The 27513-nt window shown below is 39.4% G+C and overlaps 2 protein-coding genes across 3 annotated transcripts; one reads left to right on the top strand and one right to left on the bottom strand.

The window, feature by feature from the left end:
• Positions 1 to 601: 601 nt before the first annotated feature.
• On the top strand, positions 602 to 5594 carry LOC141781786 (GDP-Man:Man(3)GlcNAc(2)-PP-Dol alpha-1,2-mannosyltransferase-like). Its single transcript, XM_074657629.1, has 6 exons — positions 602 to 750; positions 946 to 1170; positions 2266 to 2468; positions 2560 to 2728; positions 2824 to 3455; positions 3785 to 5594. Exons 1-6 carry the CDS (start codon positions 689 to 691, stop codon positions 4066 to 4068), a joined length of 1575 nt encoding a protein of 524 aa, XP_074513730.1. The 5' UTR covers positions 602 to 688; the 3' UTR covers positions 4069 to 5594.
• nek5 (NIMA related kinase 5) lies at positions 5462 to 27513 on the bottom strand. 2 transcript variants are annotated; one of them, XM_074657616.1, is made up of 24 exons: positions 27366 to 27513; positions 25886 to 26022; positions 25438 to 25534; positions 25261 to 25358; positions 25046 to 25129; positions 23241 to 23311; positions 22288 to 22374; positions 19182 to 19236; positions 18319 to 18432; positions 17062 to 17148; positions 16754 to 16841; positions 14979 to 15091; positions 13513 to 13565; positions 13203 to 13379; positions 12609 to 12687; positions 12046 to 12159; positions 11562 to 11642; positions 10570 to 10656; positions 9759 to 9839; positions 9263 to 9388; positions 9004 to 9178; positions 8324 to 8434; positions 8009 to 8129; positions 5462 to 7392 (listed from the first exon to the last, which is right to left on the bottom strand). In XM_074657616.1, exons 2-24 carry the CDS (start codon positions 26006 to 26008, stop codon positions 7089 to 7091), a joined length of 2526 nt encoding a protein of 841 aa, XP_074513717.1. In that variant the 5' UTR covers positions 26009 to 26022; positions 27366 to 27513; the 3' UTR covers positions 5462 to 7088. The 2 variants fall into 2 exon arrangements, with proteins under 2 accessions (XP_074513717.1, XP_074513716.1); XM_074657615.1 differs by having other exon boundaries at positions 11508 to 11642.

Below are 27513 nucleotides of genomic sequence, written 5' to 3' on the forward strand. Positions count from 1 at the left end.
ATATGCGGTTGAGGTCAGACAGCAACATACAATGTAAATAATAATAATAATAATAATAATAATAATAATAAATGAAAATTATTTGATGTTATTTTCTGAACTATTATATGTGCGTATATTTGTTTGGCATCGCTTTTATGTTAACATGTGTTGTAATTTTTTAATTCCATATTCAAATTATGTATGCGGTTGAGGTCAGACAGCAACATACAATGTAAATATAATAATAATAATAATAATAATAATAATAATAATAATAATACTAATAATAATAATAATAATTTAAGTTGAAGTTGAATATTGAATATCATTGTGCCAATTATGGATTATACAAGTAAACTATGTTTTGTAATTTTTTTATTCCATATACAAATAATATATGCGGTTGTAGTCAGACAGTAACATACAATGTAAATAATAATAATAATAATAATAATAATAATATAATAATAAATGAAAATCATTTGATGTTATATTCTGAACTATTATATGTGCGTATATTTGTTTAGCATCACTTTTATGTTAACATGTGTTGTAATAAAATAAATTAATAAATAAATAAAACAAATGTCACGTGTCGATGACGTTTTGGTAAACAAACGCTGAGCCAATCACAGAGAGGCAGCTCGGTCAGCTGACAGCAGCTTCCGGTACTGTAACGTCACGTGTTGTGTGTTGTGTTGTCAAAATGGCAGGACACGAACATCATCATCACCATCACTTCTCTCTGTGTTTCTGCGATTTAATGAGGTAAACGTTCTTCTCACAGTCTCTCTCAGTGTCACTCAGCTGATGAAATGTTATAAACAGCAACAAGACCGCAAACTTTAGCCTAAGTAGCAGCTAAGTGGATAATCTCAAAGTGAAACTACAGATTTCTTGGTGTCACATCTAAGGTTACTCACCCAGTCCTCTGTCTGTCTCCTCCCTCCTCCTCCTCCTCAGGTTGTTGTGGTCCCTGGTGGTGCCCTGCATCTACCTCAGCCTGGTCCTGACCCTGGTCCTGCTGCTGCTCCTGCTGGGGGTCCGGTTGTGGCTGCAGGGCCGCCGCAAGGCCCGCCGGGATCAGGACGGCGGCGGCCCAGCGGTTGCTTTCTTCCATCCGTACTGCAACGCAGGAGGAGGCGGGGAGCGGGTCCTCTGGTGCTCCCTGAGGGCTCTCATGCACCGGTACAGCTGTCTAACTACACCACCTATTTACACTGTAGGGCCAAACGTATGTGTACACACTTGTTCCACTGGGGAAAGTACATTTACTCAAGTACTGTACTTAAGTATAATTTTGAGGTACTTGTAGTCCACTTGAGTATTTCCATTCTCTGCTACCTTATACTTTCCACTGGTGGAAAGTAAAGTACATTTACTCAAGTACTCTGCTTAAGTACCATTTTGAGGTACTTGTAGTGTACTTGAGTATTTCCATTCTCTGCTACTTTATACTAGTAAACTTTCCATTACTTTACATATGGAAAGTAATAAAGTACATTTACTCAAGTACTGTACTTAAGTATAATTTTTAGGTACTTGTAGTCTGCTTGAGTATTTCCATTCTCTGCTACTACAATTCCACTACATGTATCTGACAGCTGTAATTACTTAACAGCTTCAAATTAATAATACAAAATATAGTCAACCAATAAATTACGATATAACATTATAGATTAATATACAAATTCACACCCTACCCTGCAGTACATAAAGCCATTAAAAGTAGCTCCCCTTTGCCAATATTAAATTGATGAAAACATTAATGCATCAATTATTACAATCCAATAATATAATATATATTATTCTGAAATGGGCCATACTGTATAATGAGTACTTTTACTTTCTGTACTTTAAAAATATTTTGATGCTTATATTCTCTGGACTGAGTTTCATTTTAACATTTTAATGCATGACTTATTTAATATGACTTAATGCATGAAGTATTTCTCAATATAATATTACTGCTTTTACTTGAGTACAAGTTCTGAGTACTTTTTCCACCACTGCCTTGTTCACATACTGTGCTTTAGTGTACTTTTGTTCTGGGTTTATTTATCCTGGTTTGGTCTAGAAACCTTAATTCCAATGAAGTGAGATCTTAATGCTACATAATACAATTATATTGTAGACAATAGTGTTCTTCCATCTGTGGAAATTATGTTATTTTTGCAACTGAAATTAAAGCAATAGAAATAGTAGAAATCACATAATAACCAAATACCTAAACAAGTATAAATCACTGAAACTGATTTTTAGTGTTTTCCCTCCTCTCCCCAGTTACCCTGGCGTCTCCTTCGCAGTTTACACTGGCGACCAGGGAGTGACCGGTGAGGAGATTCTGGAGCGAGCCCGACAGCGCTTCAACATCACGCTGCCTCGACCAGTCACCTTCATCTTCCTGCGTCACCGCTCGCTGGTGGAGGCCAGTTGTTACCCTCACTTCACCCTGCTGGGACAGAGCGGCGGCTCCATGTTCCTCGGTAAGGCTGCGCCAGAACACACGACTTATAGTTAATCAGTTTTTTATAACTGTGATTTCAAGTACATTTACACTGTATGTGTGTGTTGCAGGCTGGGAGGCGCTAACGGCCTTTGTTCCCGACCTGTACGTGGATTCAATGGGCTACGCCTTCACCCTGCCCATCTTCCGCTACCTGGGAGGCTGTAAGGTGGCAAGCTACGTTCACTATCCAACCGTCAGCACCGACATGCTGTCTGCGGTCAGAGAGAGGAACCCCAGGTAACACTGCATGCACGCACGCACACACACAGACACATATTCATATTCCTATAAAACCACACCAACCGCCTGTCTTCCTTCTGTTTTGATTCCAGATTCAACAACAGTGACTTCATCTCCAGAAACCCTGTGCTGAGCGCAGTCAAGGTGGTGTACTACTGCTGCTTCGCCCTGCTGTACGGCTTGGCCGGCTCCTGCAGCGATGTCATCATGGTGAACTCCACCTGGACGCTGGGACACATACTGTCTCTGTGGCGCTCCCCGAACCGCACCAGCATCGTCTACCCTCCCTGCGACGTCAGGGCCTTCCTGGACGTCCCGCTGGAGGAGGAGGATGAAGAGGAGGGGGAGGAGGGCTGGGAGGAGCTCGGACAGGAGCTGGGGAGTGAAGAAGACGGAGGGGACAGGAAGTGCCACTCCATCGTGTCGGTAGGTCAGTTCCGGCCGGAGAAGGACCACCGGCTGCAGATTCGGGCGTTTCACAAACTGCTGGACAGGAAAAAGGAAGGGCCCGGGGGGCGGGAGTCTCTGCGGCTGGTGCTGATTGGTGGATGCAGGAACCAGGAGGATGAGGACCGGGTGCTGATGTTGCGGGGGCTCTGTCAGGAACTGGATGTGTCCGACCGCGTTGACTTCAAACTCAACGTACCCTTCGAGGAGCTGAAGAGAGAGCTGATGGACGCCACCATCGGTCTGCACACCATGTGGAACGAACACTTTGGTATAGGTGAGGACAACACGCCACTTACAAAACAAACACACACAATGTTACATGTTGAATGTTGGTCATGTTAAAATAATTATAAGTCAGGACAAATTCTAAGTGTTCATCTTTGAAAGGGAACAGATATTTACTGATTTTGGTGCTTTTTATCATATTTGTCTTTCACCAAAATATCTACTGGACTTGATTATGTTTCACTGTTTTCTAAACAAATTATCTCTGATCATTTGAAATACGTCAGTTCTGTGCAACAGAGGATTTCTTACAGTGATTGTTTTTTGTATAAGATGAGCTGGTTTGGACTTGTACCCTCTCTCTCTCTCTCTCTCCAGGTGTGGTGGAGTGTATGGCTGCAGGCACCATCGTCCTCGCTCATAAGTCTGGAGGTCCAAAGCTGGACATCGTGGTGCCGTATGAAGATGGACAGACGGGTTTCCTGGCCGACAGCGAGGACAGCTACGCCACTGCCATGGAAACCATCCTGGCGCTATCTCCATCGGCCAGAGTTGAGATCCGACGTAACGCCCGGCGCTCTGTGGAACGATTCTCCGACCAAGAGTTTGAGGCTTGTTTCCTCGCTGCCACGGAGTCTCTGATGAGTAAACTGGAGCGATGAGGAGGAACAGACGAGGCCCGGTGTCCTCCAGGGACCAGGACTTTATTTAAGATTAATTCTGCTACACAGATAGTATATAAGATGAAGCAGTAAGAGTCATATCTACGTTTTAAAACAAGCCAAGCTTCCGACGCTGTTAGTAAAGTGTGGCACAGTCCCTCCTTACCAATTGATCGATGAAGCAAAAACAAAAAAATACATTTCCAGTGACTTTGCATGTGTCGAGCAACGAAGATGAAGGGTTGTTCAGTATCAGCAGTTCTCTGTAATGTTTGCAGTGTCAAACGCCACTGTTTGACCAAGCTGAAAGCTTCCCCGTACAGAAAACCTAAATAGAGTTCCAGTGACTCAGCTTCTGTCAAACAACAGAATATAAAAGTCACATTGTGTTCACCATTTAACTGTCGGTGTTGATGTTGATGTGACATTGGCTATTACAGAGACCTCAAGTTCCAGGAAATTTGTAATCACATTATTCCAAGTGGGAAGTTACATTTACAAGTGAAAATAGATTTTGGGGGTGTTTGTTTTCTTAGCAGGTGTTAAATGAGAATATTATAATTAATTTCATATCACTGTGATATATGGTCCAGGAACTGTTGAGCCTAGCTTGGCACAAAGGCTGAAAGCAGAGGGAAACTGCGTAAAAAAGAAAAGGTTTGTCTTCCATCTGTTCTAAAGCTGTCTTTTTTTACATGTTTTATCTTCTAGCAAGCTAATGACCAATACATCTAGGAATCCCTGGGTTTTGTTCATCAGTTGTTGGTCAAGAAACAGCACCAGTATTTTTGCTAACTGCTTGTTAAACTTCACTGTTTAAATACACAAGATACAACATGTAAATCAGACAGCTTTGAAGTTTTGTTCTCTTTTGATTATGCTCGGCTCGCAGTTTCCCTCTGCTTCCAGTCTTTGTGCTAAGCGAAGCCAAACACATGCTGGACTTATCTCAGTACTGGATGCACAGAAATTAAACTGATATGAATTTTCTCATCTGACTATGAAGCATATTTCACCAAAAGTTCCTTTAAATTGTTTAATTATATTGAGAGTAGTTACATTCCAAACAGCTTTTTATTAGACACCACTGACGCCCACAATTGATTGCTAGTGTGGAAGAGTTATAGCAAGTTAATACTGGTGTGATTTTGATTATAGTTTATTTATGATGATGGTCATCTGTTTTCCAATTACTGATTGATTCCTAAATAGGTGTAAAGGGGTTTGCAATGTTATTTTTCCTAACAAAGTTACAGAAATTAAGACTTTTCTTTTGGTGTTTTCTGTGCACAACGAAGGAGCACTTAAGGTGATGGCCAATTCTCTCTTTATTTAAATGTTGTTTCACTTCCTGCATTCCTGTTTGTAATGAGGTCCAGGCACGGAAATATGATAATGTGTGAAATTAAATAATCTTTATTTTGAAAGAGGCATTATTACTATTTAAGTATATCCATGTAAAGAGGATGCTCTGGGAAACTGGAATTCCACTTAAACAATACTGCAATAAATGCAATCATCAAACACTTCATATTCACTGCTTGATGTGTGCTGCCAACCTGTGGCAAGAAAGAGTTATAGCACAGGAAAGGTACAAACTTTACTGCTGCTTATTAAAGAATACCTTTCATTTAACTCTATCTTCTGTACAAAAGTGAAGACTAACAATAAATCCCATGAAAAGACCAAAACCATCATTGAATGTAAGCAGAACAAGTTTTGTGTGCATTGAAGCCTGATATATCTTCTTCCTCTACCATAGAGCTCCATTGTTGTCCAAAAACTATTAAAACATATCAGTGAGCCTCACTGTTGCTCTGGGTGACATGTTCCCTCATTACCATGAACACACACACTGTAGTTTATTTTGACTTAATCCCACAAACATCATCCTGCTGCCCCAAATACTCACTAGAGCACCAAATGTGGATTCATCCGCCGCTGAAAATGCGCTATTTCTTCCTGTTTGTTTGATTAAAAACTACAGTGACCAGCTGTTTTGGGAAATTACTTTTCCCTTTTTTTATTTTTTAAAATGAAGCTATATATTTGTGTTTTTAAAGATTTACGTCTTTAGTAGGAACCAATCGGCTGAGAGACAGGACAGAAATGTATTGAGAGACGGACTAACACATTGTTGGTTTTGTTTTTTTCATGGGATTTGTTGACAGTAAGAAATTTATAGAATAACACCAGACTTATCCATTAAAAAATATAAATCAACAGACTAGGAAACCTAAAGACTGGACTTTCAGAGATGCTTTTGTAGCTTCAGTATGCTTCAAACAAAGTGCTCGTCCGATCATTCAGTCTGAAACCCCACCGACTGGAGAATTAGCTGCACCAGCTGTTTATCTCCATCTGATCATGAACTCATATTCACACAGTAGTGGATGGAATTGCACACTAATTTGCCTTTACTTTTGCAGATTTTCTGGAAATTTGGTTATAACTTGCAACAAATTTGGATGCATTGACTTATGACCATTCACCATACTTTCAAGTGTGGCCGTTCAGAACAGCAAGAAACACTGGATAATTCAACATACAAACTAGTTTGTTTCAAGCATACTGAGGCATTAAAAACTGAGTTAGTAGGACAGTGAGAGTGGCTAGTTAACGGTGCTCTGCAGAGTTTACTTATTAAACAAAACCTATCTGTACATTCAGTGTTTCTTACCAAAGCACATTGTGCAAAACCATATTTAACATGTTTTACATCGTTTACATGCATGTTTTCTTGATAGCAGTCTTCCTCTCAGCCTTTGTTAACGCATTAATGTGCTTCTCTACTGTATCTTTATAGACCGATGAAGACTGTAGACACTACTACTGTAGACGCTACTGTCTCCTAATTTAAACAAGGCAACTTTGTCAACATCCTGTTAAAGAATGATTTCTTTGTTGCATCAGTCTTTCAGTGTAGATTACATTGAATTTAAGTTAATAAGAAGTGAAGGGACACTTAAGTTACCGCTGTCTTTGTCACTCAGAATAAAGGGTTGAATGTTTGTGAGCACTCAGGTCGTATGTTGCTGCTTATTTAAAGTCGTGTTATCGTCTGAATGCTCGGACTGACCGTAACATTCTTCGGGCTCATTGGAAACAACGTCTGCACGTGAATCCTCAACCTCTGGCTGGATCTGTTGAGAGTCTGCAGCGCTCACTGCACCTACATCCTCATTCTCCTCCATCCCATCATTCGCCGCTGCCCTCTCCTCTGTGTGCTCTGCCTCGTCCGAGCTCCCGTCTTCCATCACAAATAGGTTCTTCATGGAGTCTGCCACCGCTTCCCTCAGCTCGTCCTCCGACTCCTCAAAGTTCCTGATGAGAAAAAGGAAATTAAAATGATCTTTTTGTGGGAATTGATCAATACGCATGATCAACATGTTTGTAAGTAATGACGATGTAGGTCAGGAGGATGCTCTTAAGTTCCTCTGCTTGTACAACATTTACAGGCAAGCAAAAATCAGCCATCTTAACTTATTCAATTTTTACAAACTAAATTATTAAGGAAAACATTCATGATGAAATTTGGGTATTGTTGAAAGTAATATTAGGTTATGAAATACCCAAGACTTGTTTTCTGCTATATTTATGTAACCGAACGCGGGAACATATACAACATGAAGACAGATATCTTGTTAAAGTTCTGTATTAGCAGCAACCGAGAAGGCAATGAGGAGCGACTGAACGTTATCGAAGAAATATACAATATGTTCATGTTCTGAGAATTCAACTTGAGTTCAATAAAAAAGTGGAATACTTATAAAACTCATCACAAGGACACCACCGAAACATGTATAAATATGAGATAGATCTAAATTGTATCTTTATGTCGTTTACCTCACCCACACTAATTATGATGTTTTACTATAATTATGTTCATAAGAAATTAAGAGGTACAGAGAGCAGTGAACAGAAGGAGGTGTTGACTTACGTGTCGTCATCATCTGACCTCGGCTCCAGACGCTCTTCATCCATCTCCACATCAGAGTCCTCCTCTTCCTCCTTCCTCTCCTCTTCCTCCTCTTCTGCTCTGTCCTCCTCTGGCTCTGAATCTGAGAGTAAACACAGTTTAGTATGTCAGATTTTTTAAGCGATTGTTCTAAAAATCTTAAAGCGTTTCCTCAGGTTTTCTGTCTATGTCGTAAAATAAATTATTTTACTGAACACCTTATCATTTAAACCATTATTCTCTAACTGTGATGTCTGTTGATCAGTCAGATGTCAGTGAGAGTGAGTGAAGTCTGACCTGCAGTCACTGAGTTCAGAGTTGATGATGTGAGTTCAGCCTGAGCGAGAGCGTTCAGCAGGGTGTTGGGGGGGTCGTCGGCCCACTGCCTGCGACCTGCCGCCTCTTCACCTGAGGGGGGGTGTGGTCAGGAGACATACCTGGGTCATACATACTGCATTGTCATGGTCAAGCTTCTCAACTGTACAACAGTACAGCAGTACAGCACAATGACCTGGACAGAAGGTCAGAGTTCACAGCGGAAGTTTGTTGCACTTTTGCCTAAGTGGATTTCGTTACCTTTGGACAGAGCCATGCTAGCTATTTCCCCCTGTTTCCAATCTTAATGCTAAGCGAAGCTGACCCCCTCCTGGCTGTAACTTCATACTAAAGATATGAGAGTGGTATCAATCTGAGCTTCTAACTCTCAGAGAGAAAGTGAAATAAATATATTTATCAAAATCATGTCAAAGTATTCCTTCAAAGTAAGAGAAGAAGAAAAGGAAAGCACAGAAAAGAAAAGAAATAAACTCAGAATTTGTGAAACTTTGGTTGTTGTTAAAAGTTAAATATGGAGAGAGGAGATTAAATGATGAACTGCTTTTGTCACTAACCAATAATAGATAACTGACAGTTACAATATTTGATTTAAATAAACTTTTGGGCCTCTTCACTCAGACGTTTTAGAGGTGTAAATGCACCTTGTTCAGCCTCGACAACGGTGTTGTAGACGGAGTTGACGTCCATGTTGGCGAGTGCGTCCAGCAGAGTCTGAGGAGTCCTCTGGCTCCACCCCCTCCTCACCTCCGACCAATCCCTGAGCTTCAACTCCTCCCCCTCCTGGAAGCTCAGAGTCTGGTTCAGAGGGTCCACTTCCTGTTCGGGGAGTCAGGGACAGAATGAGAGAGAGAGGAGAAGAAGAGGGGGTGTGAAAGAGAAACAGAGAGAGTTGTCACTTACTTCCTCCTCCTTTTGTTTTCCATCACCCTCTTTCTCCTCCTCTTCCTTGCTTCCTTCCTCTTTTTCCTTCTCTTCGTCCTCTTTCATCCCTTCCTCATCTAACCGGATCTCAAACATGATTCCTTTCTGCAGAAATGACAAAACAAAACAAGCAAATGACAATCAAACTCTAGATAACATCTTCATTATCATGGTGCTGTTAAATCCAAAGGGGCCATCCTCTGAGAGCAGGAATATCCACAGCACGTCATGTAAATCTGGCAGGGAGTGTTCAAGTCGTGTACCTCTAAGCAAAATGTTTGACAAACCAACTTTGATGATTTTAGGTGTATAGCGGGCTGAAAACTGAGCTGTTTATTTCGGGTACCTTATGCTATTCTACATTAAACAGAGAAATTAGTGATTAGAGGCTGTAATACCAGGCTCAAAGACAGGTCTAACTCTGGTGTTAAGACATCAGCTCTGACTGTCTGAGCTGAATATTTAGTCTAGTCACCTTTTCTCTGTGTTTTCTCTCCAGCGCTCTCTTCTGATCTCTGTTCTCCCCTCCGATCTGCCTCAGAGCTGCTTCGATGTCCTGCAGCAAGAGCGAAACACACGAAGGACATGCTATTAGAGACTAATACATTACTTTTTTGTTGATTGTTGTTCGGGGGGCACTCAGAGCTTGTGGGATGAACATGACTTGTGAGGTTTATTCTGAAACAACTCTGTGGCTGCATGTTTTTATCTCTGGAGAGTAGCTCCGTGATGGGAGGATGTCACTGAGGAAAACAAACATAGTGTTCAAAGAAATTAAGGAATATATCACCAAATGCAAAGGTGTGTTTTGTTTTAGTTTATTGTGCTATAAGCTGTATATGGCTACACTGCTACTGCATTTTATTGAGTTAAATTTGAGAGTATTTATTTATATCATGCACTATGATCTTTATTCTAATGTTTAATCTGTTTCATCCTATTGTATCATATTTTAATCTTCTATTATACTTTGTAATTCTTTTATCCTATTTATGTGTTTTTATATTGCCTTGTGTTTCTTTTATATCTTGTCTACTGCCTTGTTGTCTCATATAAAGCACTTTTAATTGACTTGTTGGTGCTATACAAATGTAATAGTCAGACATACACACATTTTTTTTTTGTTGACAAATTTCACCACAATCTTATATAGAATGATTAATAACAAAACAATCTTTTGAGAGTATCTTTTGCTTGTTGGTTTGCTTACCAACATGTTTACTGAGTATAAAAAGTAATTATGGCCAGAAAGAGTGTGACTCAACTGATTTCTTGTCAGTATTTACCTGTGCAGGTGGAGCTCTCTGCTGCTCAGGTTCTGGGTCTTTGGGTTTCTCCACCACAAAGGTTCCATGTTTGTGTTGTGGCTGAGGCTGACACATGATAGAATGAAAATATATGAATGGTTTACTCTGTCTCATTAATCATGTTGATAAATTCACAATGACTAAGCGTTGCTGTTATTATCTGAGTTGATAGGAGGAGCTAATGTCTGTTCTTAGTGTGCACATTCAGACTGGATCAACATTACAGGAGGAGGTGGGGGATGAAATATTCACTGTGTTCCTCTGTAATTTAGCTCGTCATTCCGGACTGCATTTTAACCATGGTGAAATTACAGGATATCGTGGTCTGTAATTGACATTCAGCAGGGCAAAGACAAAAGCCTCCCCAGGGGGGCATCAGAGAGTTGAAGGGAAGGCAAAGATACTGCAGGAGGTGAATTTGAGTCAAAAATCCCACTCCTTCTCAGTTATAACTCAGTCCATAGAAAATAAACGTCCATGAATCCACTTAGAAATCATAGAAAAAAGACGCTTCAGAACTTGCTTGACAATCAACATGTTTTTAAGTTTTCTTCAGGATCAAAGTAATCCAGTGATAGTTGTCTTTACATCTATGGGTGCATTGCCAAACTTTTAACAATTTGACAAAATGTAAACATATATAGGCTAAAAACAAGATGCTCAGCAATCCTTCCACTCATGAACAAAGGTTAGAAAGTATTGTAGTGAATCTCCAATTTGAGGGTGTTAATCCACCATTATATAATTTGAAGTATGTATAACTATAATGATATATACTGTATCATAGCTGTACAGTACTGTGATGTCTTCAAGGATCACCAAGATTACTGGATAAAGAGGGCTGCACGAATGCTAAAAATGTACTCAAAAAATCACACCTAATATTTCTGAATTTCAGCCTTTGGAATTGGACAGACCACATCAAACCTGAATGCTGAACTGGAGCCTGAAGTGGAATAACGTTTTTGTACCTCTACTTCAGCTCTCAGCCTCATCTGTCTCATCTCCTGGTGATACTGCTGTCTGATGAGATCCAGCTGACGCATGTACTCCTGCACACACACACACACACACACACACACACACAGTATAAAGTTGCATAAAATATAAATACTCAAGTACTTCAAATTGTACTTAATACAGAACTTGAGCAAATGTACGTAGCAACTTTCCACCTCTGTAAAGCCAACATGTGGTTCAAAGCTCTAGAGCTCTGTGGTGTAGAAGCAAATACATTTTTTTCCTGGATTTCTGTGAAACACTGATTTATATCTGCATAGATTTTATACCATCCTGAATGTTTTGCAAAAGCCAACTCCCCTTCTACACATTTCATTCGGTCTTCACTAAATTTGGTACTAAACATAATTGAAGGATTCTGAAAAAAGTCACAGCTCATGAGCTCTAGTGCTGTCCCTTCACTATAATGACTGGCGTGTTTCCTGTGTGTCCTACCTGCTGTCCTTCCTGCCTCTTGTCCTGAGGTGCATGTTGGTGTTCAGGTCGTCCCACTTCCTGCTCCTGACCACTGGGCTTCCTGTTGCTCTCAGCTGTACACGGACGCAGACCCTGACGGGCAGAGAGGAAAGGTCAAAGGTTAGAGTTGCAGTGGAACTCGGCATTATTTTATTATAATTTATTTTTTAGAGTTTTAAATTCTCCACATAGTGACTTTAAATTTCTCTTTTCAATGCTACAGTTCATACCCTCCCTCACTTGGTCGATAAAATGTTTTTGATTGTTACTCTGAATGAGATCGAAAAGTTATTCTCCTGTTGTGGTTTTGCGCGGCACAACTGAGGTTTACGGGTTTGAATCAGGTTCCTATGTGTTGTTATTATGTGTTGAAATTCAGGGAATTACTATGCTCCCTCAGTGATTTATCTAAATTGGAAGGAACCTTAATGAATTGACAGCTAAAATTATAATCCAATAATCAGAAATATGTTGTAGAGTCAGTAGAGTCAGCATGTGTCGGTAACAGAACAGACATGTGAAGCTGCTGAGCTTCATCGTACCAGCTGTTTCTCTGCTCTCAGCTTGTACTGGTTGGCCTCGTGTCTCCTCTGCAGGTATTCATTACGAGCAGCAGCCACACTGGAAGACAGGTGAGGGGGTGGACACAGGGATGTGGTTGTTATTGTTAATAACACAATGTTACAGGTTTTGACCAAACTCTATTATGACAATACATCACAAATTAATGTGGAAACCCATTGATGACTTAAAGGAATAGTTCAACATTTTGGGAAATAAGCTTATTTCCAACACAACTCTCATGTCTGATTCGTCGATTAACAGAAAATGTTCAATCATCATTTTTAGCCATTTGTAGTCATTTTAAGTCATTTTTCAAGCAAAAATGCCAAACACTGCCTCATTCCAGCTTCACAAGATTATGTGATCGTTAATTGAAAATATTTGAGTTCTGGATGATCGGACAAAACAAGGAGTTTGAAGACGTCACCTTGGGTTCTGGGAAATTGTTACGGACACTTTTCACTATTTTCTGACAGTTTATAGACAAACAGTTTATCGATCACCCAAGAAAATAATCCACAGATTAATTGATAATGAAAATATTTGTTAGCCCTGGGTGTATGGTCACTCACAGCTGGTATGGTTCCACAGTGTGGTCTTCACATCGCTCCCTCTCTCTCTCCTGAGCAAGAGGAGGGGGAGGGGGAGGGGGAGGAGGAGGAAGGACGTCCTCCTTGTTCCTCCTCTGAAAGGCGTCCAGCTGGGCGTAGTGGTGCTGGTAATGGCCGACTGGCTGCTGTCCATTAAATCTGCATCAGTAATAGTTTTAGGTCAAAGTCCACATGTGAAGCTCATTGAGAAGTCACAACATCACTGATAACTGAGAGATTTTCATTCATGGAGTGAAGAGGTTAATTTTATGACACAGTCGATCTAATTCACCTCTGGTTCTGCTGCCCTGCAGCTTCTCTCTCTGCAGCTCTCTGATGAAGAGGCTGCAATCATAAATTAATGTAGTATTAGAACAATAGAAAGAAGAAAAACAATAGAACGATCCAAATATATATAAGAGGCAGACTTCAGAGGAGGTAAAGATCTAAAAAAAAAAGTCTGAAAAAAAAGTCTGAAAAAAATATCTGAAAAAAAAGTCTGAAAGAATGTCCGAAAAAAAAGTCTGAAAAAAAATATCTGAAAAAAGTCTGAAAAAATATATCTGAAAAAATGTCCGAAAAAAAAATCTGAAAAAAAATATCTGAAAAAAGTCTGAAAGAATGTCCGGAAAAAAAGATCTGAAAAAAGTCTGAAAAAAAGATCTGAAAAAAAACATCTGAAAAAATTCTGAAAAAAAAGATCTGAAAAAAGTCTGAAAGAATGTCCAAAAAAAAAGTCTGAAAAAAAAAATATTTAAGAAAAAATATCCGAAAAAAAGTCTGAAAAATGTCTGAAAAAAAAGTCTGAAAAAAAATCTGAAAAATGTCTGAAAAAAAATATCTGAAAAAAGTCTGAAAAAATGTCTGAAAAGAAATATTTAAAAAAATGTCTGAAAAATGTCTGAAAAAAAATATCTGAAAAAAGTCTGAAAAAATGTCTGAAAAGAAATATTTAAAAAAATGTCCGAAAAAAATATCTGAAAAAATGTACGAAAAAAAAGTCTGAAAATAAATATCAGAAAAATGTCTGAAAAAAATATCTGAAAAAAGTCTGAAAAAAAGTCTGAAAAAAATATCTGAAAAAAAAGTCTGAAAGAATGTCCGAAAAAAAAGTCTGAAAAAAAATATCTGAAAAAAGTCTGAAAAAATATATCTGAAAAAATGTCCGAAAAAAAAGTCTGAAAAAAAATATCTGAAAAAAGTCTGAAAGAATGTCCGGAAAAAAAGATCTGAAAAAAGTCTGAAAAAAACATCTGAAAAAAAAGATCTGAAAAAATTCTGAAAAAAAAGATCTGAAAAAAGTCTGAAAGAATGTCCAAAAAAAAAGTCTGAAAAAAAAGATCTGAAAAAAGTCTGAAAAAATGTCCGAAAAAAAAGTCTGAAAAAGAAGTCTGAACAAATGTCCGAAAAAGATCTGAAAAATGTCTGAAAAAAAGGATCTGAAAAATGTCGGACAAAAAAAGTCGGACAAAAAAAGTCTGAAAAATGTCTGAAAAAAAAGGATCTGAAAAAAAGGATCTGAAAAATGTCGGACAAAAAAAGTCTGAAAAAAAGATCTGAAAAGACAGTCTGAAAAAATGTCAGAAAAAAAAGTCTGAAAAATGTCGGACAAAAAAAGTCTGCCTCTTATATTCGGATCCTTCTATTGTTTTTCTTCTTTCTATTAGAACATCTCCTTTCTATTACAACACCTATATATACTGTATATATATGGTACAAGTGTTGTTTATAAATTATTATTATTATGTTTATTATTACTTTGTAGTGGGCAGGAGTGTGGGCTCTGAATGGGACTCTCCAGTCTGGTTTAGCAGACAGTCTCTTCACTGCGGCCCCGGGCCTCTCTGCTGCTCTGGACTTCTGTTTCTTCTCTGGATAACAGGAGAGAATAACAAAGCATGTAAAAATGCTGTTTTTAGATATTGTTGTCACTTTGAATGTCAGTGGCGTACATTTACTTAAGTACGAATTCAAGGTACTTGTACTTTTTCCATTTTATGTAACTTTATAATTCTACTCCACTACATCTCAGAGTCAAGTATTTAAATTTTTACTCCACTACATTTATCTGACCGCTTTAGTTACTAGTTACTAGTAACCATGTATCTCCAGATGTGTTGATTTAGATTTTCTTTTTATAAACTGATGGATGAAGCGTTCCTTTATGTGTAGAGAAAATTCTCCCACTTCTTAAGCTAAATAAACTAATTAAAAAGCCTCTTGGATCAGCTAGAAAATGCATCGTCACAAAGCTTACCAAAGCAGACCAAATAAAAAAAGATTACTTGCTGAGGGCCGTGTACGAAGGAGCGCATTTATCTTTTCATCTCGGGAGCTGCCATTTCTATGCAGGGAATCAGAGACTTTAATGCTGTCAAAGTTTTTTCACTTTGACTCGGCACTGATCGAATGCACGTACGAATCCCTTCTCCTTCAGTTTATCTCCAATGACTTAAAGGTCACTATTTTTGCGGACTGTATTTAGCAAATTCTGTGTGTTGTCTTTGGCCCAGATGTCAAGCAAACTTCGGACTTCTACAGAAGTCCAGGTCAGTCCTCTCCCACTCATGTTAACCTGTCGCTTACCTGTGTCCATCTCAACAAATACCCGCACAGGCAGCCTGTGTTTTGGTTCACTTGGAAGCTGGCATGCGGTCTCAGACCGGTTGTTTTGGTCCACACCAGAGTATGATTACTGTGTTCACAACCACCCAACAAACCGCACCAGTTTGAATAAAGCGGACTAAATGTTGATTTACATTTTACTTAAATACGATTTTGAATGCAGGACTTTTACTTGTGGTGGAGTATCTTCCCAGTGTAGTTTTAGTACTTTTACTTTATTTAAGGATGTGAATACTTCTCCTTCCACTAGCTGCTGTACACATATTGTACATGTGTACCCATAGGTGGCATGAGTTCCCTGTTTAGTTCTGCTCTTCCTGCTCTTGTTCTTCTGTCTGAAACTGATTAAAAATGCCAAAAACGGCTCAAAGTTTGAATTAACTAATTTTAGTTTATTGTTCAAAACAAAGAAAGACACGCAAAACATCAGAGCTGTCAGAGCAGAGATGAAAGATGAAGACAAATGAGTTAGGCAACCATTGTGAAGCAGACTAGCAAGTAAAAACAGACACTCCCTCAATGTTATAAGACTTTGTGTTCTGATGTTACCAAAACACAAAGCATGCCAAGATGTGACGCGATCACACTCAGTCCAATAACGATCCAGCTCGTCTCCCGTGGAGATGGAGTGATACGACCGAGGAGAGAGTCGTGTTTCCCTGCAGTTTATCAGATGTGTTGAAGGACAGCAGCTGGAGCTGAGCCAGTAGCAACAATGTGGGATCAGACTGAACATGTTGTCAGTGAACGACCACGAGGTGGTGCCAGAATCCACAATCAACACATATGATGAGAACCGAAACCAGTTAAAGATTCCGTTTCTGTCACTGCTGTTATGTTTGTTACTATCTGTGTTACATATGTGTTATATACATATTATTTGTATATGTATGTATGTGTGGCGTTACCTGCTGCTCCTGGTCTTATTCTAGCAGCCTGAGACACTGCTGCTCTGTTTCGATGCAGCACCGTGTGGCTGAACTCCTCCTGCATCACCTGCACACACAGGAAACCACACACACTTTTATACATCTATACTTCTGAGCAGGGAATGAAATTAACAGCTGCCACCTGCCAAATAGAGGGTAAATGTTGGCTGTTGACTTTACTTTTTTTCCAGGGATATACCCAATATTCATAAACTATAATCAAGTTGCTCAAATACCTTAAACCTTTCACTGAATTGACTTATCGGTGAACCAATCAGATTCATTACCTGTGGGTCCAGGTGTTTGCTGATGTGTTTCTCTAAGAAGGGACGCCTGAGGACAGAGGTGACTGAAGGACGGTCCCGGGGGTTGACCTGAAAAACAGTGTGTGCTGCAGTATGTTTTATCTGCCTGAGTGTCTACTGTAGACAATGGAAGCTTCCTTATGTGCAGCTCAGACTGATATCCTGAACAGCTGCTCAAACAGTTTCCTGACATTCTGACATTCACACTTTCCTCTTTAAGTATACTTGTTTTGCAGTTTGAACTCAGAGAACTTAGCAGGTGATTAAAGGAAGAATCTGCTGGAAAACTGTGAAAATGTCAGACAACCCTTTAGGTAAACCAGCAACTTCTGACGGATGTTACAAATGTAACAATAGTTTCCTGTCTATACTGGTTTTAATGGCTCGTCCTTTCATAGAAATAAACTCTCTTTATGGTTTCTGAAGTTTGATAAATACAAAGTTAACATAGCATTTTGAGAGTGTTACAACTCAGATACAGACACATTCATACTCCCACCCTATGCAATCACTGGCAGGAATGTAGGGAGTTCAAGTGCAAGTCCAAGTCATCAGACTTCAATTCCAAGTTATCAGAGTTCAAGTACGAGTCATAAGAGTTCAGGTCAGAGTCATCAGAATTCAGTTCGTGAAATAGTCAAGAAATTTAATGTATTGAAACATGTACATAAACATTAATTTCACATTTTTTTTCGCGATGATCAGCAAGAAATCAATTCTTATGTAATCCACGTAATTGTGAACCGGGAAGCATAAAGAGCGGCGAACACTGCATGGGGAGGAGGTCGGGGTTGATGGGTGGGTCAAAAAACACAGAACTTTCGCCCAGATGATCGGCGTTCGTGTCCCATGTGAAACCAGAAGTCAACGTTGATTTATTTGTCACATAAATTCCTTACTTAAGTTACAAACCACGATCTTTTCCTAAGCCTAACTAAGAAGTTTTGATGCCTAAACCTAACCAAGTCGATCTTTCCTGAAACCTAACTAAGTAGTTTTATTTAGAAAAGACTGGAGCAGAAACTGACATGTGCGTTCCGTGTTGCTGGACATTCGAAGGAAAACGCACAAAAAATACGTTGTTGAAAGTCGTGCTGAGCTTTATGAAAAAAAAGGGAAATTCATGTCTATGTACACAAATCAAATAAATTAAATTTCGAGACTATTTCACAAACTGCCTTGAAACTGTTGCATACCCACACACTGTAAAGAGCAATAAATAAATAAAGAGCGTCGGACCTTGAAGAGTTGGGTGACCAGCAGGCGAAGGTCGTAGGTGTAGCGGCTTGGTACTGGGTTATAGCTCCCCCTGCAGATTTTACTGACCAGTTGGCGCAGACTGCTGCCCTCAAACTGCAGGTGAAGACAGGTAGATACACACACCAGGATTGACAGCTCCGCTTTGCGTCAGGCCGAACAACGCCCTTTAGCTGTTGCCTAAATAAAAAAGCTATTGCCATTTAGCTATTGCTTAAATATGTAAGTCAAGTGTTTGACTTGGATTTGTTGAGACAGTGACAGTGCATGATGATATGTAGATGTTAAAAACGGTGTGCATTTGAACAATAAACATAAAATAATGGAAGTAAGTGGATGTTTTAGTGAGGACTTTTAAAAAAAAATAATTCTTAAATTAATTTTTCAGTAAATTTTGGCATTTTGTGCTTTTATTAGATAATGATAGTAGAGAAATTACAGGAAAGAAGGGAGAGAGATGCAACAAAGGGGTCTGACTGGATTTGAACCAGGGACATTGTGGTTCATGGTCAGCATCTTCACCACTAAGCACCAAAACGGCCATTTTTCACTATTTTCTGACAATTTTAAATTAAAAAAAACAACAACAATCAGTTAATCAATTAGCTGATTAATCAATAATTAAAATAATTGTAAGTTGCAATATTTGTGTTACTCATTTTGCTCTACTGTGTAAGTGCCCTCTGCAGGCTAAAATTTGCATTAATTCTAGCATTAGCTCAGCGTTCGTGGAGCATTGGAGGTTACAGCTGTGTGTGTGCGTCCGTGCGTCCGTGCGTCCGTGCGTCCGTGCGTGCGTACGTGCGCGTGCTGGGTGTGTGTGTGTTGGGTGTGGTGCAGCTTACTGGATGCCTCAGGGTGCAGAGTTCATACAGGACGCAACCCAGAGACCAGATATCCCTGCAGAGAGGACACACACACATTTGCATTATGATGAAGGCTTTTAAAAGCAATCTGACATTAATTTAACTATAATACTTTAATAGACAAACTGCCTGATTTTGTTATATCACCCCCAGATGTCCTCCAAGCTCATGTTTTGAAACTCGACAGAATCAGGGAGTGTCTGTGAAGTCACCAAGCAGCTCATTTAGTGCATCTTGTGTAACTTGACATATTTCGTGTTGAAACAGGATGCTGGGGCAGGGCCTAACATTATCTTCTGTCCCCCTGAGGTAAAGTCATAAACGTCCAGAAACAAAACCATAATGGCAAAATCCAGAACAGTGAAGTCTCCATACAGAACGCAGCTACTGACAGAAACATCTAGTAAACACTTTTTCAGTTCTGGAGTTATACGACAGCTTTGGCATTTTCCTTTTTGGCAAGGAAGCAAGTATGTACATGTGTGCGCGTGCTCTTGCACTTCTATCTTTGTGAGGTCCTACTAAAGTTTTAAACCATGAGAATGAGGACATATTCAGACATTGAGGACATTTTTGTCCCTTCTTCAAAAGACCATTTGAGAGTTTAGAATTAGGGTTAGGTGAAGGTTAGGGTTAGGGCCTAAGGCAGGGGTGCACACACTTTTTCAGCATGCGAGCTACTTATAAAATGACCAAGTCAAAATGATCTACCTACTATAAAAATGCAAAACATATATTTATTTATAAATATATTGAGTATTCTTTATATGTACAATATATGTTGGTGTACCTTGCATAACTGCATGAACCCATATTGTACAATATAACTCTGTACATTTTTTGTCATTACCTTACTCTGATGACTTGCACTGAATGGAATCAGCCAGGGATGCATAGTCCGGACAGTAGCTGCTGATAGCCAGCCTCAAGCACACTTCCAAATGATCATCAGTCAAGGTGGAATGGTATTTGGACTTAATAATCTTCATGTGGGAAAAGGCTGACTCGCATAAATAAGTGGAGCCGAATAATGCAGTCAAGGAGGTAGCACATTTCCTCATGTTGAGGTACTTTTCCTCTGTGAGTAAGTTCCAGAACTGTCCATGAGCCCTGGACTGAATGTCAGCTTGTAGTGTCAAAATCTCATCCTCCATTCCAGATGAGTTCAGGTGAAACAGTGTTGCAATTTGTTGGCTGACGTCTATTTAAAAAAAAAAAAAAATTTTTTTTTTTTTTTTTTTAAATGCCATGCGATCTACCCACACTACCTTCGCGATCGACCGGTAGATCGCGATCGACGTATTGGGCACCCCTGGCCTAAGGCATAGATTATGTAAATGAGGGTCTCACAAGTACAGCAATCCAAACATGTCTGTGTGAGTGTGGGAAAGAGGAAGTAACTTTGACCTTGGTTGTATCAAAACAAGAGCGCAGAGGAGAACAGAGCAATGATCTGTCTAAACACACAGAAAGAGAGGGTAGGGAATGATAATCAGTTTGCATGTGTGTGCAAGTTTGCTTCACTTCTGAGTTTCCTGTTAGCGAGTATGTGTGTGTACATGTTCAAATGAAACACCCCTGTGAGTGAATGTACTGCAGTACGACCAGATTGGATGACAGTATGATTGCAGAAGCATTCACCCCTATCTCAGAAAAATAAAAAGGGGAAGCTCCTCTCTGCACACAGGGTCAGCGTTCATTTAGTCCATTTTCTAAACCTATCCCCCAAACCGTGACTATCCAATCATAGTTTAGACACCGTTACTGGGCACAGCAGGCTGTGTTGAAACAGTGTGCATGGTGCTGTTGTAATAGAGATGTTCTGCTTTTAAAGAGTTTGGTTTTAGTCTTTCCTTTCCAAAACTGAAAACAAAATGGCAAAAGAATTTATGTGCTTTAACCTAACCTTCAATTGTTAGTATGTCTGGCTAACTAACTTGATAATTTAAAAGGCAGAGTGGGTAAAGGTACTTTCATGGGAGAAGAGTTGGCAACACTGGGCTCGGTTTTTCAGTTGGATCATTTTTAAAACTCTAGTGTACTCTTGCTAAGTTCTCAAGATCGCCCACGCTGCCTTTAATAAAGTTTATTTATTTGTATTTGGGGAAGTTAACACTCCAGCAACTCCAGCTAACGTTTACCTGAGATAGATTTGGCAAACACAATAGTTAGTCCTCATCCTAAAAGCCTTTGCTATTGTTATATATAACAAGCTAAGCAGCCAAACAGGGTCATATCTTGTACACTAGGACTAACTATCTCGACCCTGCAATACAAAAACAAAGCTGTTTCCTCATTTCCATGTCTTCAACATGAATCATCAATTTATGAGAATGATGATGTTGTTCTGTTACGATAAAAAATACTGTCACTCCATGTGAAAATTGCTTTTGTGGTTTGTTTCAGCCAACAACATAATGAGCAACAGAACGTTAATCGGTTAAAGATCTCCTCGTTGTTTCTGTAGTTGACAATTCACAGGAACCTCCCTGAACTGACCAGAAGAGATGGACTTCACCCAATTGGGACTCAAAGCAGATGGAAACAAACAACAATAACACTCTGTATTATTTCCCCTCTACTTTATTAATAATATAGATGAATTGTATTCTAACCATAGTATACTATTTTGGCAATTAGTATACAATAAATCAATATACTTTAGCATTCTGTACCTTCAGGAACTGATATATGACATGCAGCCAGTCAAACTGTGACTTAAGGAAGCTGCTGACTATTTCAAATTAGTAAACTTCATAAGGAGAATTAAGATTTTTTGCTTTCTTAGATGTTTCTCTTGACTTTCTCACAACCTTTACCACCACAAACATTAAACCGTAACACCTTAACCTCCCCTATTTAGCATTATAATCAGTAAATAAATATTTAATACATTCGTTATAACACACTATAGGCTATACCAATATCTTTCTGTCTGAGTTCGGCCCTGATTTTTGTATTTTATAGAAACACGACTTTGATTGTGTCAACTATGAACCACCGCAGCTCATAACAGAATGAAAGAGATATCGAAGAAAACCTAGTTCAGGTTGTGGGTGTTATGCAGACTGATGGCGTTACGTACGTCTTGTTGTTGTATGGTCGACTCTCGCAGATCTCCGGGGAGAGGTAGTACGGTGTCCCAACACAAGTCCTGGCCAGCTCCATGGTGCTGCACAGCCACAGGTCACAAACACAACACACTTAGTCAGGGTTCAATATGTAAAGTCACATAAATGTAAAAATCACTCCTCCTATTCATACCGGAGATTAACAGACCACTACCTAACATGCTTCCAATGTAAGGGATGGAGAACAAAACCCACAGACCTCTCCCCGTGCAAAATCATATTGCAAAGTTTATCTGAAGATAAAATGAGGCTATAAAACCTTCATGTGAGGAGCTAAAAACACCTTTTCTGGCTAAATATCATCAGACTGCAGCCCACTGAGATAGCCAATAGGTAAGAAAGAGACAAGCTAATAGGAATAAGCCTATTGCTCTTCAACAAGCATAACTGAAAAATGCTATTTAGGTGCTTGCAAGTTGGCTAAGTTGCAGCTAGCACATTAGCCACCCTGCAGTCTGAATACAAACTGTCCAGTCAAGTTCTTTATCCCAAACCGGGAAAACAATTTGTTTATGGAGCTGGCTTTGTGCCCAGGGACATTGTCATGTCGAAGCAGGAAAGAGACAAACACAAACTGTTAAAAACAATGTTGGAAGAACACTATTGTCTAAAATATATTTGCACCTTTCCACCACTGGTTATCATATCTTCAAATAGGAAACATAAAAAAATACATGCATACACAGTGTGGTATTTACAGGACACAAATTTGTTCCCCTTTTTTCATTATTTCCCCAACCTGCGTGTTTACACGTCCTGGTCGACAGTTTGTGGAATGATAATGACTTGTTTGGAGGTCTTCCATGTGTTACAGAGCTCTCAGTGATAAACAGCTGCACTCTGTGTGTGCGTGCGTGTGTGCGTGTGTGTGTGTGTGTGTGTGTGTGTGAAGATGACACTGACTTACTTATTCAACATTCTTGCGATTCCGAAGTCCCCCAGCTTCGCTTTCATCCCTCCGTTGGTTAGGAAGATATTCTGGAGCAGAGGGAGAGCGGGAATGAAAGCATGTCTGTGTTCCAGCAGAGAAACAGTGACTGTGCATGTATCGTGTGTGTGTGTGTGTGCGTGTGTGTGCGTGTGTGTGTGTGTATGTGTGTGTGTAAACAGATATGATTGATGAAAGATAGTGATGGCTGTGAACAGAGACACAGTCTATGGTCAGTTGTGTTGAGTTATTCTGGGAGTTGGCACACAGCGAGGTCTTTGTTCAGAACAATGGAGAGTTCAGCCTCAAAATCCCCTGAACTCTGTAATGGTAATACTCGTTAATTAAATCATTTAACCTCAGGGTCTCTGATCATGTTGTTTACCATGTACAAGTTGTACTAGGAATGCATGATGTACAGCTCCATTAAAGTCATAGTCAACTCAAAATCGTGTTAGTATCAAAAACTGTAGGCCTGAATGTGGCTGTGAAATGTTTCCAACAGCAGCTGTGATCAGGATGATTTTAAATACATGGCTGCATTCAAAACCACCTACTACTACTGAAGAACGCAGTATGCATCCTCAGTAGTATGCAGTACGAAACTGTTAAATCAATTTATTTTGCAGTATGCTAGGCCAGGCTTTAGCCTTAAAAACAGGCTCTTAAAGCACTGGACAAAACAACAAACTCATACCAATATTGCAATATTATCGAATTTATTTGTTTATGACCAATGTTTGTTTACTTTACAAGATACTGCATGGTTTAAATGATTTATTCTAACAGCTCATGGTGAAGTAAGACCCACAGGATCATCAATGGAAGGAAACTGCAAATATAAAACATTGCTGGACAACTGCTTTTTCAGACACAGCAACAAAACAGAGGACTGATATCCCTACTAATATTAGAGTAATGTTAAAAAGGGTCAAGTTGTCTGTATCTCTCTGCCCCGTCAGAAGCAGCTCTTTCCCTCACCACTGCCTGCTGCTCTGTAGCCATTCTCTGAGCGTGGCTGGCCGACTCTCGAGCGAGCTATGCCTGCAGGCGATCGCGGAGCATTTCAACTCCAAAAAGGCAGATAACCACAGATTCCCATTAATTTTATGATGGAAATTTGTGTTGTGATATTTAAACAAACCATCCGTCAACAGGGAAATAAAAGCCCCTTGTCTACGAGACCGGTCTCTTCAGAGAGCTCCAATGTAATGTGTTGGTAATGTGAGTTCATTTTGTTTTTATGTTTTAACTAGAATTCTGACCAGATCTTACACATTACACCTTAAAGTGTAACTGTTGATTAGTTGATGAGTTGATTTGGCTGCTCGATAGAAAATTAACAACTATTTAGTTTCAAGCAGAAATGTCAAACATTCTCCAGTTGGACTGTGGATCAGGCAAAACAAGCAGTTTGAAGACGTCACTTTAGACTCTGGGTACTTTTCTCTGTGCATTTTTCACTATTTTCTGATGTTTTATAGATCGGATGATTAATCCATTAACCGTAAATGTAATGACATGTTAAATGATGAAAATAATTGTTAGTTGGATCCCTGAACTGTTTATCAGAGTAAAGAGAGCCACTGAGCTCAGTGTATCTCAGAAGGAACCACACAGAGTTTTACCTGAATGTGTGTTTGTGTAATGAAGTGGCTACCCATCAGTCCCATCAGTCCCATCACACTTCTGCTCACTCAACCCTCATATCTAACAACATGAATGAGCTGCTTTATAAAAGTGAATGAAGTGAAGTGTGTGCAGCAGTGAAGCAGGTCAGATACCTGAGCTTTGATGTCTCTGTGGAGGATCTTCCTGTCGTGGATGTGTTTGAGGCCGAGGCAGATCTGAACGAACCAGTCCACAACCTGAGGAACACACAGCTCAGTTTTACTCTGTGAGTGAGTGTGATTAAGTCCAATTATTATATTTATTAAGACCAAATGACTTCATAATGACAGAAACATGGGGAGGATCCTCACTTCAAAGTCCACCTCACCTGCTCCTCTTTGAAGAAGATTCCTCTCTGCATGTTGACCTTCTTCATCAGATCTCCTCCGTCACAGTACTCCATCACTATATACAGGCTGCCCTTCTCTATACACACATACAGTAAACATTATATATAGTGAGCACAAAGACATGATCCCATGTGCATGAATAGTGTTACACTCACCTTGAAATGAGCTGATGAAGGCGACGATGTTCGGGTGTTTCATCTTCGACAGCAGTGTCACTTCTTTCTTGGACGCTTCCTTTTCCTTTGCTGACATCTGAGCAGTGAAGAAACTTTTAATCCAACAGCACAACACTTTAACCTGCTACATGTGCAAATGAACACTAACCTAAAACAACAGGATAACAACTGGTTAATGCCTAATTAATGAACCCTCTGATATCATGTTTTTCAGAACTTTGGATTTGTTTGATATTTTGGGATGCTGCATAGTTTCCTCTATGGAACTTTCTTTAAAACTAATATCTCATTAATTTGCAGCAATCACTGCTTATTGACTGTGAACTTGTGCAGGCCAGGATAAAACCCCACTCTTCTGGACATATAAACATGGACATACCTTCTATACAGAGTTAATTTTTAATCATACATAATAAAACCGTTGTACCTTTCTGAGGTTGATCTGTTTGACCACAGACTGTCTGTCTCCACCTCCACCTTTGTCTTGAACCAGGAAGGCTTTACCAAACGCACCCTCTCCAATTTGACGAATGACCTCATAGTTGTTCATAACTCCTGGAAGACCTGTAACAAGAAACACAAAAGAGTTTCTACACTGAAATGTGAGAAGAGAAAGTTTTTCATGTGTTTTAGTTGCTTTTATAGAAAAATTGCAGAGGCGGCACAATGTCCCTTATTGCTATTGAATGATAATCTACCAGAATGTTATTTTTCTTGGTTTTGACCCTCAATATAGTGAGACAGGATTAGGGCTGTAACCAATGAATATTTTCATTATCAATTAATATGCCGATTCTTATCCACAGTTAATGATTTGGTCTATAAAACATCAGAGAGCATCACAACTTCCCATAGCCCAAATGTCTTGCTTTGTCCAAAAACCCAGAAGTATTCAGATTACAATTATATAAAACAGAGAAAAGTAGAAAATTCTTACATTGGAGGAGCTGGAATCATCAAATATTTGGCAAATAAGAAAAATTTGCCAAAATGCTCTACCAATGGTAAACAGTGTATTCTCCTGTTTGAATTGACTCTTGTTTTGAGTTGTTTGGTGGATTGGATGATTGAACTCTCTATCAGTAACAAGGAACATATTGGCTACAAGAGTCAATTCTAACAGGAGAATACACTGTTTACCATTGGCAGAGCATTTTGGAAAATTGTTCTTGGGCGCTACCCACATAATCAGCTGTGCTGCTCATCCCACAAATGCATGATCCTTACAAGTGGGACATCATTGTGAAGGTAAATAAACAGGCTTTCCAACGATGTAAAAAAACAATGTCAATTAGCATTGTAACAACAGAGAAATAATCCACCAAACACAAGTTTCTGAACTTTTTTTCCCCAGTTTAGTTGCCAATTCCTTTTCTGTTAATCAACTAACTTTAAATTGATTAATCGACTAACGTTAATCATTTCAGATGTAGGCTTCTTGTGAACTGTTGGATAGTTTAAGATGTCACACCAATTTAGTGGAGTAAAGAAAACTATATTTCGAGTAGAAGTATATAAAGTAGCAGAAAATGTAAATACTCATGTTAAAGTAGGCCCCAACAAGTAGCCTAAGATACATCAAAATTGCAGAGTAAATGTAGCCTAACGTTACTAAGTTACTTTCCACCACTGTGAATAATCAACACAGTAAACTAACTGTGGTAATTTGACATCATCTGGTGGTTAATTCAAAGTTTATATGAACTATAAAACTCTTCCACATCTTTCAACAGTGACAAGCCAAGTCCAGGCGGAAGTAGCCCGTCGCCATGGAGACAGCCGTTGCCATGGAGACGGATACACCGGGCGGCTAGCTCCATGTTAGCATGCTAATAATAAGTTCACTTTCAACAATAAAAAAAGCTGTTTTTCCCTTTTTAGTATCAGATAATAATATCTTGTCTTACCTTCTACAGAGTTGTGTTGTTCTCAGAAGTCACATAGTGACACAAAGAGCTGCTGCAACGAGTTTAAACTGATGAGATGAGTTAAAGTGTCTGTCAAACAAGCCATCTCTGTTACAGACGGCAGTGCGAGGGGGAACCGCAAGGTATG

This window comes from Sebastes fasciatus, chromosome 14 (genome assembly GCF_043250625.1).
Source record: "Sebastes fasciatus isolate fSebFas1 chromosome 14, fSebFas1.pri, whole genome shotgun sequence".
Lineage (NCBI taxonomy): Eukaryota > Metazoa > Chordata > Actinopteri > Perciformes > Sebastidae > Sebastes > Sebastes fasciatus.

Coding starts and splice junctions, on each gene's coding strand:
- LOC141781786 (XM_074657629.1), top strand. CDS start 689: ATGGCAGGACACGAACATCATCATCACCATCACTTCTCTCTGTGTTTC. Junction 2,469..2,559: donor CGGCGGCTCCATGTTCCTCG/GTAAGGCTGCGC, acceptor TGTGTGTTGCAG/GCTGGGAGGCGCTAACGGCC. Junction 2,729..2,823: donor GTCAGAGAGAGGAACCCCAG/GTAACACTGCAT, acceptor TTTTGATTCCAG/ATTCAACAACAGTGACTTCA.
- nek5 (XM_074657615.1), bottom strand. CDS start 26,008: ATGAACAACTATGAGGTCATTCGTCAAATTGGAGAGGGTGCGTTTGGT. Junction 9,389..9,758: donor AGAGAAAACACAGAGAAAAG/GTGACTAGACTA, acceptor TCATTTCTGCAG/AAAGGAATCATGTTTGAGAT. Junction 9,179..9,262: donor GAAAACAAAAGGAGGAGGAA/GTAAGTGACAAC, acceptor CTCCCCGAACAG/GAAGTGGACCCTCTGAACCA.